Below are 17,069 nucleotides of genomic sequence, written 5' to 3'. Positions count from 1 at the left end.
AGTGTACTCCCCCCTACCCTAATCAGTACATGGTATGTCCCAGAACCTTTAAATGGTGGTCAGCTACACTGGGGACTGTTTTCACCTGAACACCCTTGGAAAGAAGACGAAAAGGTGAACACACATTTTACTCATTTAACATCATCCTTTAACAACTCACTGAATGTCCTGAATCTTGCAGGCCTCCAATCAGTCCCAGCTAGGTGCCAACCTCTGCGGCTTTGAAGTGAAGCCAATGCCAAAATGCCAAAAACTACAATTCCCATGAATGGCCACTTGAGGCTGGCTGCAGAATGACTCAGTCTCCATAAGTCCCCATGTTAAAATGTCCAACTTCACAGCAGAAATATAGAAATATAGAAACATGTTTACAGCCTGGTATAAAAAACAGTTTTGGTCTCTATAGGTAATTTCCTTGTTCATGACAACTGCACTGAGTCTGAATTTGTATTTATCTAGCCTTAAAGTTCTGCATAATTAACAGCATGGTCGCTTTGACTGACAGGTAGGTGCCATTACAGATGGCTTGTTTGAACACCCAGGTGTCATTTGGCCCTTTGGCTCATTTGTTTTTGTGATTTTTAGAGGCATGGCAGTGGTCAGAAACACTGACTTGGTGAAATGGTGACATCACTCATACGCTGTCCATTCTTTACACAGTCAGTAGGTTGAGTGCAATGAAAAAAGCTGGTAAGTTTCACAACCGTCCTGAGTTACATCGACGTTACATGTTATGTTATGTCGCCGATGACCCACGTCTTTGTCGATCTTTAGATTAGCCAGGAGGCAGAAGAGGCAGGACAGCCAAGATGGCAATTTTGACCTTCAAAATGACGTCACACATACATTGAAGGGCCCACTTTGAAGGGCAGCACAGGACCTACAAACACATATTTTTAATACAATTGACAGTTTCAGACAATTCCAATGAAACATTCACTCCCTTGGTTTGTGTCTCATTCCTCCTTTAAACATGTTACTCATTGTGAAATCACCATACCAAAATGTGAGCGATGAAAACCTCAGTGACCCCAGTGACAAATGTGTCATCGCTACGATGCCATAACTCCTCTTTAGATCTCTATACAAACTGCAGAATTAAATGTTGTCTGGATAACATGTAAATTATATAAAGGTCCTCCCAACCCTTTGGGCATCCAAGAATGATTACTCATCTGTCTTAGGGTGCGACATTATAAGCTGCATGTGATTTCTCACAAGATTACAAGACACTGCGCATGCTGACTGTGAGGAGATGAGATGAGGAGAGGAGAGGAGAGGAGAGGAGAAGGCTAGCTGACTTTGATGAAGGTCATGCTACACAGTGATGGCTGCAGGAAGCGTGTCCTATTAGACAGAAAGGCCAGCAGGTCAGCACACCCACATATATATCCATATATACAGTATATAAAGCTTTGGTGGTGTGACAGTACAGTACAGTAATGTGCACTTAGTGAGCACAGTTGATGTATTATTTATATAAGCAGTCAAAGAATTAAAGAGTGACTATAACCAACATACCAAGCTAACTAATGCATGCACACAGCAGTTTACGCACATGCACACAACCTCTGTTTAAAGAGCAGTGGATGCAAATATGCAGAGGCTGATTTCCAGCGTGAGCACAGATAAGTAGAGAGGCAGCTCAGCACGTCAGCGCCACTACACCAGCTATGAGTAAAAAGCACACTGACATTACTAAAATGCAGGAGAGTTTAAATCCTACTTGATAATTCTCTGACATTTTGTGTTGGTTTTAATTAGAGCCTACACCCTTTTGAAATCCTGCATTTGTGTGTGCGACAGCCAGCGTAAGGGAGAGTGAAAGAAAGTGTTTTAATTACATCTAATTAGAGCCGAGAGATGGGCTGTGAACTGGAGCACAGAGGCATAATTGTCATGAGACGACCTCCCACCATTGCACGGTGTGGAGCAAAGACCACCATCTCCTCTTACAGTCACACATTTAGCAGCCACGTCCACCGAATAAACACAATTAGGTTTATAATACTATGAACCCCAACAATCACACATACATTTGTCTGTGAATTCATCTAAACTTCATTTTCATTACACAATGAACTGAGCAAATCATTATTAAAGAGAAAGTCAATGATTCTTAAACACAGAACAAGAAACTAATGAGGTTCAGAAAACGGATTCATCTCTCATCTATTATTCAACCTCCTGCCATCAGCAGCTACACACACACACACACACACACACACACACACACACACACACACACACACACACAAACACAGTAAATATGCTGTTGAAACGTACAAACTCCACGTCGAGGGTCTGAGGCAAAATGAAAGACAGTATTAAAGTGATGTGTGTGTGTGTGTGTGTGTGTGTGTGTGTGTGTATTTGTGTGCCATTACTGCTGGTACAGTTCTGTGGGTGGTAGGTCTGGAAAACCTATAACATACTGTAGGAAATTTGACTAATCAGCCCTTAATAAATGCCATCAGGTTACGAGTGCAAAACTTCTTCCATTAACATTATCAAACCTGTACCTTTAGATTAAAAAAATAATTAACTGAACATTGATACACAAACCCTGAAGTCCCATAAGATGACAATTTTGAAACATGTGTTATATAATATTGTATGTAAATGTGTATTTTTTGTTAACGTTTTACAGTATGGTTTGACAAAACACCTCATCCGACCTGATCGTTAATGAATCATAGTTGAGAGCAGAGCCCAAGATGCCAACCCACTTGTTCATATGAGAAGAAGAGGGTGACTGCTCTCCTGCCTCTCAGCACCTCTCTGGATGATGAATTATCATCTCCTTCTTCTTCACTCCCCCTACTTACCATCTTAAAGCATATCACATTCATCTTAAAGGAGACTATTTAATGGGTTCACAAACCGGCTGATGTGGGTCAGATGTGGTGGAAGGTAGGCGTAAGCAAAGATGTTGATTCTTTCCTTCAAGATGAATGCCATTAGACCTTAGCAGTTGCTATTTTGACATATCATAGCAGTTGATGTGTTATATTTAAGTATAAGCCACTCCTGAATCGAATTCAGTTGAACTGTGTGGGCCGCACGGCAGCTCAGTGTTTAACCGTCACAGCAATCTTCAGGGTTGGCTTCCATTCATCCATCCATCCATCCATCCATCCATCCATCCATCCATCCATCCATCCATCCATTTTCCAAAACCGCTGACATTGGGCAAAAGATGGGGTACACCCTGTACATGTTACTAGTTCATCATAGGGCTGACACATAGAGCTAAACAGTCATTCACAGTCACATTCACGCCTACAGAGTCACAAACTACCCTGCATGTCTTTGGACTGTGGGAGGAAACTGGAGTACCCAGAGAAAACCCGCACACGCAGACTCAAAACAGGAAACTGTGAGATGACAGTGCTAACCAATGCACCATGCAGCCCACAATTCAATTCTTTAGAATACTAAACTTGGGTGTCACTGTCAAAAAGTATATATGTCATCCCGTGAGCAACATGTTGCAACATTACCCACAAAGGCATAATACACCCAGAGGTTATTTAAAAGTACTGTGGTATAAATGGTATGTAAGACGTATGATATGTGTCTTCTCTCAGGGTACTGTATATCATCACATTGTCTGACTACCTGTATATGCACTGAGTTTGTTTTAACATTGACATTTCAAAATGTCTTAAAGCAGTCTGCCAAATCCACAAACAAAACAAATGTGAATGCAACCCATTATACTGACTTGCAGAGATACATAATGGCAACATCAGTCTAATGATTAATAGCAAAAATTGTAAACATTCACAGAAGCCTGCAGGTCATGTCGTGGTTTAGTTGTTTTCAAATGTAATTGACGAAACTAACCAAAAATGCAGCTTCAGGTCTCATGTTGGGTTTGGGTCTTAAATCTGGCATTTGCAGGATCCGTTCTCAAAGTCATGGGTAAGGATTGGGTTTGAGTCTCAAGTTTTAGGCCTGAGTAGAACATCTCTATCACTTGAGCTCAATTATTTTAAACCTAAGATTCACGTATCAGATTCAACAACGGGAAATGTGAACCTGAGCTATAGAAGCCACCGTGCTGCTGGCTAATATCCACACAAGCGGCTCAAATCTAGAGCTGAAGCCATGGGATTTCCCAACCTATTAACCATTGCTATTTATAGCCATCTGGTCTACTGTGAATAGAGTCTCTTCATCTGAGAACAGCATGTCTAATGACAGGAATAGATGTCTTAGTTCTTAGCCTATGGAGTGTAAGGTGGTGATTCAAAGATAGACTTTAAAATTTAAAGAGCGGACTTGGTTGTGCAGGAAAGTCAAAATGCTTTTTTTTTTCTGAAAAAAATGAAATTTGACACTTTATATAAACTACATATCCTCACAGTAGCTCCTATATAAACTTTACCCAGTTCACATTGCAATATCGAAACATCTATCAAAGCAGTCTTTCTTTTATATTTTATAAAACACTTGTTCTCTTGCATTAGTCGTATAGATCAGTGCATTACATCTAGTTTTTTTCTTGATGCAGGCGCTCTTAACATATGAATGAAAACTATTCATCAGTCTTTTACTGTGGATTCCTCTGAACTTATAAAGGCAAGAAACGGCTTGTTGTGCGGTTAGATTTGGCCATACGCAGGATGTGAACCTTCATGTTCTTTCCTGTCAAGAGCAATTGTAGCTGTCGTAATGTATCCTGACCTGCACTGATGGTTGTAAACGAGGGACTTCATGCACTGCCTGCTATCAGTGTTGACACAGCACATGGTCAGGTACTTTTCAGCGCTTTCCGGAAAACATTTGCACGGCTTGTACCAACAGGAGCGGATGTATTTGCAATAAATAACACAAAGAAAGTGCAACTCATTAATTCACAACTTTTAAAGCATGTCTGGATTGCACCTCAGCATTTGGTGCAAAATTTTTACATTACATTAGATAGCTTATGATTCTTGGAGATATTTTGGAGAGTTGGCTGTCTGTCATGAACATTTTCAACTACTAATTAAAATCTGACAGAGCGGATTAATGAATTCACTCTTCACTTAGGGCATATCTGCACCTGGCAGGCAGGTTGGAACAATTTAAGTTCTGAATAATTTTATTGTTGTGTAATTTTATTGTTTGTGGCATGGTGAGAACAAAAAAAGCAACAACCTGAACTTAGATGAGTATTAAATACCTGAAACAGTATGAGTATGCAATGAACAAAACACTCTGTTCTTTTAAATATAACTTAAAGGTCCAGTGTGTAAGTTTTAAGCAGCTCTATTTTCAGTATATGGCAGAAATAAATTATGTTGCATAATGAGGAGGATAAGCGCTTACAAATAATGGCTGGATGGATGTGCATAACTGTGTTTTCAATAGTGTATGGTCACCTGAAAATAAAAATTGTTTTGTTCTCTTAGAATAAACCTTTTATATCCATATGTCTACAGTAGCCCAGGATGGACAAATGGACAAATGTCTCTATCACCCTAGGAAAGGAGACAAATGCCTACCATACACTATTAAAACTTTAAAATACTTTGAAAAGACTTTAAAAAGACTAAAATACCAAAGACGGTCAAGCTCAAGGAATTTTTATTATCCCCAAGGGACATCGGTTGTGAAGCAGCAGAACATAATATAAATGACACAAATAATACAAACAAAAGTAACAAATAGCCAGTAAATGATGATGCTACAAAACAGTTTCACATTTCACATTTGACTGTTCAAAAGGCCTTTGGCAGCAGAAACAGAGGAGTTTTGATTTCTATCTGTTCTGAATTTTAGTAGGCCAAATCTGTGGCCTGACGGTATAATAACATAAAACAGCAGTTCACACGGTGACTTGGGTCAGCCAGGATTGACTTGGCCTTCTTCAGGGTCCTAGTCTTGTACAAACTATTTAAGTTGTTAAGAGAGTTGTGGGCAATTTTGACACACACATTAACTACATTCTGCAGTCTGTTTTTATTTTTTAAAGTGAGGGACCCATACCAGCTCACAAAAGCAAAGGTAAGAACAGTTTCAATAAAATAACAATAAAACATTCTCATAAAAGTCTTGTAGACGATAAAAAGATTTTTTTCACATAGTGTCAACTTGTGGCTCGAAGGTCAGTTTGTCATGAATGATGGTGCCAAGGTACATGTATTGCTTCACGATAACGACAGCTTGATGGTGGAAGAGAGGGCAGGGGTATTCTTTCAAAAATCAATCAACTCTTTAGTTTTAGCCACTTTAATATTAAGAAAAGACCCTCTCACCTCTAAAGACAAATCAAATCAAAATTAAATACATCAGTTTTTCAATCAAATAAAAGTACTGAATGCAACACTTTGAAAATAATCAGTTCATTTCCTATATATTAAGGTCTATAAATATATGTATACATTATAGGGCAATGTGTCTGCATTCAAACAGTCTTAGGTGTGTGGCTCTCTCTCTAATATGTGACTCATTCACTGCACAGCTTACAGTGGCTCAAACATCAGATAGCACGTTTCCGGGAAAATATTATAAGGGCAGTTCCTATTCAAATCTTACCATCAGCCACCACCTTCTTCAAAGGTCTTTTGTAAGCCTATATCTTCTCTTACATAATTCAAACCTTGTCACTCTGACCTTTGGTGTTTCATTCATCGTCCCTGCTGCTTTACCTGTCAGTCACATAGGAAGGCCGGGTGACAAGCTGCTGAAGTCATGAAAAGGCGTTGGCGAGTGTAACGTGTAGAAACCCCTGGGTGTAGCTGGTCTCAGCTGAAACTTGTCTACCTGGCAGCAGCTCTCGTTCAGTTCCTGTGATTCTTATGATGACTTATACGACACGATTATGTGAAGAAACAGTAGTATAACTGAGACGTAAACGTTACTAAGGCTACAGTACAAACATTGAAATACAGCCTCAGAGTATATTATTTCTTCTGTGTACTTATGCATCACTAAGGTAACCAGGTTATTATTTACCATTCCATACACAACAGTCACGCTAATGAGAGCTTTAATCAAAGCATCAGCTATACGAGGCCCTGACAGACAGATAGACAGACAGGATTAAATCTTTATAAAATAGGCAAACACTTTCTGCAAGTTGCTTTGTTAGACAGATTTATTCCTTCTTTATGTTAAGGGCCGGATTGCAGGACCTCAATAATCACACTACAGACTAATAGGGAACAATTGTGAAGGATATAGTCATTTAAAAAGCTGTCGTTCTATTTTGATATATACTTTCTGACTCTTTTCCTCTTCACGGTTGACTGCAGGCCTGCTCTTGCGCCGACTCCCTGATGATGAAGCCAGCTGTCTGATGCGGTCTGAGGACTTGTTGGCAGGGAGGAGTCACGAGAGATTTAAGGAAAAATTCAAACTGAATCACATCGCAATCTGGCTCACGTCAACAATTCATCATTTAGAGTCTGTAACACAGGTAAGAGTTTACCTCTTTAATCATTAACTGTGATTTTGCTATTGCTATTTATTTTAAGAAACTGACTATATTTGGAATCAAGAGATGTGGGGACACAGACAGAGACAGTCTGAAAGGACTAAGAGACAAAAAAAACAGATGATTGGTTTTGGTCTTTTCATGAGATTTGCAAACAATAAGAAAAAATACAGAATAATGCCAACCTAACCCTTATACAGCAAAAATACTAGCATACCAGCATGCATGAGTCAATCCTTGTTTGCTCGCCTATTGCCAAAAGGTTTAAGGTAGAATTTCAGGTGTCCAGGCAGGGGACATTCCAGAGTGAAAACTGATCCTTCCCAGGATGTACAGAGGCCATTTTGATCCCCTACACACAGTGGGACAGCACAGCCCATCACTGAGATACCAGACGATAGTCAAGTGTCCTTTTATGTCCCTGTAAAATATGCAATAAATGAACCATCATTTAGTTTAGTAAAGGATGGGATTACTAATAACACTGGGAGACAATCTACAGACCCCTCTGTAGACTATTTGTGAATATTGTATCCTGTTATAGTCAATTAAACTGCAATATGTCCATACCGACATTAGATTTTGTTTACTACCAGCAGGCTGGTTGAAGTAGCTTTTTGATTACCACGGATTGACCGGAAATATAGAGGACAATCAATTTAGAGCTCTGTGTAATCGAGGCTAGATTACCATTTAGCATTTAGACTGTTAATACAACAGCAAACATAAAAAGAAATCTGCACATTGCACCTATATCCATGCTGCTATTTAATTCTATTCAATATAAACCTACTATACCCACTATAGTCATACCGTATATAAACATTTGTAGCATATGTACATACACCTCCAAGTCTGTTTCTTGTCATTTTGTCTGAATGTACTGCACTTTATGTAGCTTTTTTTTGTATTTTGAGTGTGTACTTTATCGTAGACCTGTCTGCACTATGTTTTAAGTTTCATGTGGCACCTTGGTCCTTGGCGAAAACTAAATCAAAATAACAATAAAACTGGCTTGCCTTGACCAACTGCTTCATTATCTGACCTGAGTGTGTCGAAAACAATTCATTTCAATCCTACCAGTCAAAGTCAACTTGATTTCACTCCTCGATACCTCACATGTTTATTAAACTGTAAGAATTATGTATACCATATAGGTCCAATAACAGTTTGCCCTTTTGCTCTTTGTCTTGCTCTGTACCTGTCCAGGATAAGGATAAGGATATAAGGATAAGGATATAAGGATAAGGCTGGAGTTGTTGCAATCTCCTAATACAGTGGTTCTTAACCTGGGTTCGATCGAACCCTAGGGGTTCGGTGAGTCGGTCTCAGGGGTTCGGTGGAGCCTCCGCCCTGGTATTTTTTATACCATTTGTTACATATCTTTGTGAGCAATCGTTTTTTGAGGATGCTGGACATTAAAACTAAAAAAAGGAACAGACTTTGCTGTGAAAATGACATGAGACTGGCACTTGCCAAGGTGAAGCCACGCATATCTGAACTGGTCTCTCAAAGGCAACAGCAGAAGTCACACTGAGGTAAGTTGTTGTGAGTTCATGCACTGTGTTGGTTTTGTTATTTGAACAAGGTGATGTTAATGCACGGTTCATTTTGTGCACCAGTAAAAAAAATCATATTTTATTTTTTACTAAAGAAGGGTTTGGTAAATGAGCATATGAAACTGGTGGGGTTCGGTACCTCCAACAAGGTTAAGAACCACTGTCCTAATATCAAAGTCCATCTCTTCCTCAGTTTTTCAAGTTTTTGGAGGTCTATAATGCCACAGACAGATATGCCACATTCGGCTATACACACAGCTCCTGTCTATGAGATGTTCACAATAAGAACATTACAAAATGCCACCAGATAATCTCTAAATAAAAACCTAAGAAAGATAAATGTGTCAAGTGAGTGCCACACCCGCCTACAGTGACTCCACCGTGTGAAAGCAGGGAGTGATTGGATGAGTATCACCATGGCAATGCGATGACGTCTTCATCCCTTGCTCTAATTGGAGGAAACCCCGTGGCCCCAACCGCTGCAGCGTTCCGGTCTGTCAAACTACCCTCCAAGACCCGCCTCTTTCCCCCGCGCTGAGCAACCATTGGTCAACGCCGCTGAACATTCCTGTCGATCAGGTGACATTGCGGCTTATGATTGGTGAATCGACGCAGGGCTCAACCGCCCTATTTTAGCTAAGTTCAGTTGTATTTTCGCTGCTGCTGCCGTTCTTTGCCTTTCGGACCAACCTCTCAAATCGGATCAATTTGAAGAGCAAATTTGGACCTCAGTAGGTTAGAAACTATGATTAATTACTTTATTCTTTTACTCTAAATACACTGTCAGCGGGTCGCTCGCTTTACAGACAGATAACGGTTCGTTTTGGTGTTCTGTATGAGTCGCGCTAACGGGACATTTTTTTTTTCATTGAAAGGAGTGGCCGCTGTAGCTAACGCCAGCTAGCTCTGTGCTAACTTGCTGCTCCAGACAGCTTTGTGGCGGGTTGCTGTGCGGAACGGACCCGCAAGGCAGATTTAGAAAAAAAAAAAAAAAACATTTTTAAAAACATATTTTTCCCCCCTCCCATACCGTAGGTTATTAAATTCTGCGCGGTAATTGTAGTTAAAAAAAAAGAAGAAAAAAAAAAAGCGAGCGTGTGTGAAAACGGGGTTTCTGCCGTTACCTAACTGTAGCTACTACTGCCCGTCTGCAGCTCGTCACACACGGATGCATGTCGTTCAATGTCACGATCATAATAATCGATTGTCCTCCAGTTTGCTTATACACCTACTAATTCTCAACTCTTTTGTTTGTTTGTTTTCGCAGCTTGTAACGTTACTGTTGGGGAATAACATCGTCGATCCTTCACCCCCCTGCACCCATTCTTCAACTCCATAGTCCTTTTGACTGTGACAAACTCCCGGATTTTCTTTTTTTTTCTCTTCTCTTTTTTTTTTGGCTTGAGTACCCCAACGCCAAAAAAAATAAAAATAAACTATGGATAGAGCGGATCTTATTCAGAAGGCCAAGCTGGCGGAGCAGGCTGAGCGCTACGACGACATGGCAGAGAGCATGAAGGAGGTTACAGAGAAGGGAGGGGAGCTGTCAAACGAGGAGAGGAACCTGCTGTCCGTCGCCTACAAAAACGTGGTTGGGGCAAGGCGATCCTCATGGAGAGTTTTGTCCAGTATCGAACTTAAGGCAGAGGCCGGTGAGAAGAAGCAGCAGATGGTCAAGGAGTATCGGGAGAAGGTGGAGCTCGAGCTGCAAGACATCTGCAACAACGTTTTGGTAAAGTGTCACCTTTTTTTTTAAATACTAAAGCAGAGCTATATTGTGTAACTGCTCAATCAAAGTTCAATCTATGATCCCTATAACTGTATTGTATTTAGGTGGAAGAAACTATATTTACTCATCTTAAAGGTTAACATGTCTGCCTTGATCCCTGCACAGCTGAAGTGACGAGTCATTGTTGGTACAATAATGTGTGTCAAATGGCATCTACCCTGCTTCCTGTGATCTATGTATGTTGTATAAATATGGCCTCCTAAAACTGGAGAGGACAAGGAAGTATTATGTAGTCCTCCCACTGTTCCTGCCTTGGGGAATCTGGATTTAGAACAATGGACTTGAAACATTGTGAGGGCGTGAACTGACAAAAGGTCACAGTTACTACACCAACAAGGTGTGTCTAAATGGGTGGAGAGAGCTCGGAAAGATCCGCTGTATACTCTCGTTCTGGAAAGCTGTGCTGTGATCTGTATCCATGCGGTTTAATCTGCCAGATATGAGGCCAATGTGGCAGAATTTACACGCACAAGCAACTCGGACTTCCCCCTGAATCCCATTAACCTATGTACAGATCACCATAAATGACGCCCTCCAGCAGTCACTCATTCAAATCAACGAGACAGTGCTTGATTCTTGAACTAAATGCATTCTCAAATGTTACCGGGGTCATGCCTTCACCTCTTGTTTAATCTAACGCAACAGCACAGATTGGTGCTTTCCATTATTTCTATCCTGCTTTGATACTGGATTAGAAGAGATCTGGGTGGAAGCTTAGCTGTAAGATTGAGATAATTTCCCTGAGCGGCTTTTAAAGTCTTGGCTGCAGGGCCCGTTCTTTTTCAACCAGCTTTCCATGTGTGTTCCTGAGGCACTTGCACATCTGTGACTCAGCTTTCAGTATCTCCACTCCTGAGTGTTGACTGAAGGTTTGTCAGCAGAGGAGGGTGTGTCAGCCCTCATGCCATAACTTGTCTGCAGAAGCCTGACAAGTTACTTACGCACACACAAAGGCAGAAGAGCGGAGGCCGCAGTTAGACAAGTCGGCTTGTGTGCCCCTCTCTGTCTTGGGTTTTCTGCACAGTAGACTGTGAAACCAGACAGACTTTCATCTCAGCTGAAAGCAGGTCTCAATTGGGAAGCAGAAGAGGCTTGGGGGATGTTTTGGGTTCCAGTTTCCACACAGGATGTGATTGTAGGGTTTGTAGACCAGACAGGGTGCCTGCTGAGCAGATTCAGGCCCTGCAGTCTTTTTTCGGAGTACGGAGCACGGGCTATACCTCGACAAGACAAATGTGAATCAGCTTCTTTCAGCATATGTATTATGTCTCATTATCATATTTGCTGAGTTGAGATCAAACCAGGAAACCTGTCTTGGTTAATTGTAGTGTTGCTAAGTAAAAAAAGAGGAATTAGTTCATGCTTGGAAAAAACAGATAAATTCCTGACATGTAAAGGAACTCACGCATAACCAGTCAGCCTTTAAATTCAGCTTTCTTATGAGTATACCGATGACTCAAATCGGAGCTTTGTGTGAAAGCGCAGAGAGTGAGGCCACTCTTCTTGTCTATTGTGCTGATCATGGAGTGAAAGAAGAAAGCTTAGCACTTGAGACATACACATGTTTCAGCGGAGCCAATCTTTGTGTCAGTAAATGACTGGGGAGTGGCTGCTGCGGTGGGTTTGGCTCAGACGAGGGTTTCTTTCTTCCTGGGTTTGGATGGGAAAGCTTTTTTTTTTTTTCTTTCTTTCTTTTTTCCATTAACATTTTTTAAAATTAAATTTGTTGAAGGCTAAGATGATATCTCTTCTAAACACCATATAGCAGTCATCATGGTTGAGGTGTTGCCCGTGCGCTTTCTTTCTTTCTGAACGGTTAATCTGCTCTTTAAATCAGTTAACTTGAACATAATCCACGGTTTCACTGACACAGATTAGCCCTGGTAATCTTCCCATGTCCATTGAAAGACAGATTACTCAGTCTGGAGTGTAATCACAGGATGTGATTTTTAACATTTTATCTTTTTGTTAGATTAATTTATTTTACTATTATAGTGTTTAAATCCTTTTGCTGTATTTAAAAACTAGCTTTTAGAGAGTAAACACTGAAAGCTGCTGTTGACACTTTTAATTCTAAAACACATTCAGTTTTAATTTAATTGTGAAGATCCTGTCTGTAGGGTTTAGTGGCGAGGCTGCAGAATGCAACAACTGAATACTGCCCTCTCCTTCAAAGCTAAACTACAGTGACCCTGTTACCTTTGATCTCATTTCAGCACCATATAGACGAGATGGAGGCTGAGCTGGCACGCACATTCTGCAAGCGTGCAAGCGGTTTCATGTAGCAATTGTGTCTGACACTTGCGCCTTAACTTTGCTAATGCGACAGCTCATTACTGAGTAAATCTCAGTAGGGAATAAAGAACACAATAAGACCTCTAACTTTGCTGTGCAGTGCTGACTAGAGGAGAGTCCTTATCGAAAGTGTGTTGAATCTGGGGCAGAAGACAGTTGGGGACACACTAGAGGCCTGGCCTGGTTGTAGATTATTTTGGAGCGACTTTAGCTGAAACTGAGAAAAATGTTTCTTCTAAATGGCACTGGGTGAGCACATGCACTTCGCTCCTGATGGAGCAGAGCTGTGCCCGTTTATCTGTCTTATTTAGCCGAGCAGCTATGAAACACAAAGGGAGTAGTGCTCTCTGGTGGATGGAGGGTAGCGATGGGCGATATGGACTAAAAAATGTATCCCGTTAATTTCTGTTATTTATCACAGTAACGATAAAAAGACGATAAATAAAACACCAATTCAGGCTAATCTGACTATAAATCTATCACTGCGCTGGATATTTTCCTGCCTTTGTCCTTTGCCAATCACACCTATGAGCTTTATCGAGGCTCTATCTATCTATCTATCTATCTATCTATCTATCTATCTATCTATCTGAACTAAACTTCTTCGTGTCATTATATTTTGCGGCGTAAATTGCGAGTCAGACACAGATTTAGAAGCTGGTACATGAAATAATCAAAGTCAGAACACACACACAGGTAGATGATCAGAGTTTAGTCCGTGAATCCACCTGGATAGTCTCTGATTGGCGGCTGGAGCGCGAGGAAAGAGCTCCTCGCTGCCTGGCGTATCTGCTCGGCCTTCCACCATGTTTGTCAGTATGGGTGTTGGGCTGCGAGTGTGTCGCACACATATATACATCATCAATGGGAATTTATCGTTTTTATCATGGGGTGACATATTCTTACCGTGGGGAATGTTTTTGACGATATATCGTAAACGATGACGTATCGCGCATTCCTCATGGAGGCTAATGGGATGCTCATGATGGCAGAGCCCCACCTATACTTAGTGTTGTACCATGCAGTGTGGATGTGTTTGTTCTCACACTTTAACGTGTGCCCTGTTTGGCACAGTTGGTTTCTGTTCTGTCAATATAGTGTGATCGCTCTTTCAGCCGATGATTATATGAAATCATACTTCAGATTTGGCTCATCATCTGTCACAGTGTGTTGTGGTTTGGTTGATTTGTTGGAAAACGTCTTACCGTTGACCATTAACAGAGTGCATCTAATTGTTTTAACCTGACATTTACTCTCTTCACAGACCCTGCTGGATGAACATTTAATTAAAAACTCCAAAAACCCAGAAAGCCAAGTCTTCTACCTAAAGATGAAGGGTGACTACTATAGATACCTTGCTGAAGTTGCCAAAGGAGACGACAAAAAGAGTGAGTTTACAGTTGTGCTCCATTATTTTGCTTCATTTATTTCTGTAAGAAACACCTTCATGTTAAGCTTTCAGTTTTTTTTATAGTGGAAAGTCTCCCCCCCTGCATTTAGTCATGTAGCTGGTCATAGCAAACGCCTCACCTCAAGTCATCTTTCTAGCAGGAAGGAAAAACTAGAACTAGAAACTACGGTGGCCATGAAATGGAAAAAAAAGGGGGAAATTCCCTATCTAGAGGCAGTGTTTAGTTCGTTTGTTATAGGTAGAAACATGGCTCACCATGGTGGACTAACAATTGAACCTCTATTATGTTTTTTTTTAAGGTATTAAATTATTACTGAGTTATTATCTAGTTAATGTCTACAATGCTCTAGTTCTCAAACTTGTTAAGGGAGTTTACTTCTGGAAAAACTTAGCGTTAAATCATTACCACTGTCTGTGTCGGCTGTCACTGCTCCATGTCCCTTTTTGCTCCTTTAAATAACTTTAATAAAACATATATTCAACAATTCAGTGATTTGGTACTGCAGTAATATTCACTTTATTGTCAATGTGACAATATATCTCCTGCCCCTTTCTATATTGATTTTAATTTCCAAAGTGACGAATAATGGTTCAGATTGCCCGTTCAGCATATTCCCAAAGTGCTGAGAGGATGGAGTGATGATGACTCAGTATTTGAATTATAATTGTGCTTGGAATTAATTCTATTCACTGGACATTATGACCAGATATTAAAATATGCCAGACTTCTCACATTTAAACAAAAAATGAAAATACAAAATTGTTTTTGTACAGGCAAATCATTGCTTTAATCTCATGTTCAAATGTTTTATTTTGTATCTCTGGATAAATGTTGGTAAAGTCAAACTTTTAAAATGATATATCTTGACCTTGACATGTACATACATTGACTGTCCTGTTCATTTCTGTCTCCAGAGACCATTGACAACTCACAGACAGCATACACGGAGGCACGTAATATCAGCGCTTCTGAGATGGACTCCACACATCCCATCCGCTTAGGCTTGGCGCTCAACTTCTCCGTCTTCTACTACGAGATCCTGAACTCCCCAGATAAAGCTTGCGAATTGGCTAAAGGAGTGAGTAGACTACCTCACACAAAAAAATATCTATCTATCTATCTATCTATCTATCTATCTATCTATCTATCTCATCTTTCAAATTTCCTTTTTGCTTACAGGCATTTGATGAAGCCATTGCAGAGCTGGACCAGCTAAATGAAGAGTCCTACAAAGACAGCACTCTCATCATGCAGCTCCTCAGAGACAACCTGACAGTGAGTGTTCACTCTCATACGGCACAGAAATGATCCTCACTGTGTGACAAAAGTGCCATGTTGTGGAACGCATTTGTGAGATGTGATTAATCCTAAAAATGGGTACATGGGTATTAATTGGGGTTTATAATAATGTGCTTTGAAATCCCCGAAGGTTTAGGAACCTTCACACTTAAAGGATTTCATACAAATTTAAAATAAAACTAGGGTTACATCCTTGGAAATTCATTGGCCAATATGTGCATGAACCCTGATTTGATGGTCTTGTACTGTAAAATGTGTATATATAAAGATTTAGGTTTAGTATTTGCTGCACTTAAAATTTCTACATTATGCATAATACTTTTTGATCTGCGAGAAAGAAACTGTGGGTGAAAGAGTTCGGATGTATGACTAAACTTCAAACATGTTTCTCTCCCCAGTTATGGACATCAGACAACGCTGCTGAGGAGGGCGAAGGTGGAGAAGCAGAAGAGGGTGGCGAGAATGAGAAATAAATAATAATAATAAAACAAAAATAAAAATAAAAAAATCACACACCCTCAATGTCGGGGTCATCTCCAAAAACAATAAAAGAAAAAAAAACTTTTTACCATCCTTCATTCCTTATTGCTTCACTCAAACATTCTCACCAATGAAACCCATTGCTCAAAAGTCTGTAAGGAAATAAAAAAATAAAATAAAATGATTTTCACAACGCAGATTTGGACAACTGGTGAAAAGAGAAACCCCCTCCATTCCTTTTGATTGTGTTTGTCCTGGCCTTCCCATTTGTGCATTTTCAGCTGTAGAAAAGTGATTGATAGCTTGATATGGTATCAGACTCTTAGCTAAATTTAGAGGCAGTCCCATTGGTGAACAACTGGAAGCCTAAAATCCCATCAATTGAGGAAAGTTTTGATTTTTTTTTTTTTTTTTTTTTTTCAAAAGACCCCCCGCCCCACATACCCCGTTTTTGGGTTTTGTGATTGTTTTGAATGATTAGGGTTTTACTGTCTGTCTCTACGCAGTTACGTGGTACGGTTACAGCAGCTGAAGTCCAACTTTAAACGGATTAAATTTTCATACTGCAGGGAAAGCTAGAGCACTTTACATGCTGGCAACAAATACTATAATGCAGCCAAGTAGTGCCAATTGGTTAAAATCCTCACTTTCTGCCCTGGTTATGATGCCACTCTTTCACTGAAGCATGCCTGTTTGGGAAGGGGGTGGGTGGGTGGGTGGTGGTGGGGCTTGTCTGACCAAAACGCAGGGACCTTTTTAATGGGAAGAAGACAATTCTGTCATGCATGTCTCTTGAGATATTACAC

At 40.3% G+C, this 17,069-nt stretch overlaps 1 protein-coding gene across 2 annotated transcripts; it reads left to right on the top strand.

Annotated features, from left to right (window-relative positions):
* Positions 1 to 9,591: 9,591 nt before the first annotated feature.
* On the top strand, positions 9,592 to 16,275 carry LOC104922134 (14-3-3 protein beta/alpha-1). Of its 2 annotated transcripts, none has more exons than XM_010734880.3 (6): positions 9,592 to 9,723; positions 10,256 to 10,720; positions 14,337 to 14,460; positions 15,399 to 15,562; positions 15,664 to 15,759; positions 16,182 to 16,275. In XM_010734880.3, the coding sequence occupies exons 2-6, from the start codon at positions 10,427 to 10,429 to the stop codon at positions 16,254 to 16,256; spliced, it is 753 nt and encodes a 250-aa protein (XP_010733182.1). In that variant the 5' UTR covers positions 9,592 to 9,723; positions 10,256 to 10,426; the 3' UTR covers positions 16,257 to 16,275. The 2 variants fall into 2 exon arrangements, with proteins under 2 accessions (XP_010733182.1, XP_010733183.1); XM_010734881.3 differs by having other exon boundaries at positions 9,593 to 9,719.
* The last annotated feature ends 794 nt before the right edge of the window (positions 16,276 to 17,069 follow it).

The sequence above is a fragment of the Larimichthys crocea genome, chromosome XXIV (genome assembly GCF_000972845.2).
Source record: "Larimichthys crocea isolate SSNF chromosome XXIV, L_crocea_2.0, whole genome shotgun sequence".
In the NCBI taxonomy this organism is placed as follows: Eukaryota; Metazoa; Chordata; class Actinopteri; family Sciaenidae; genus Larimichthys; species Larimichthys crocea.
The sequence above is the reverse complement of the archived record's forward strand: the minus strand, read 5'-3'. Positions and strand labels throughout refer to the sequence as shown.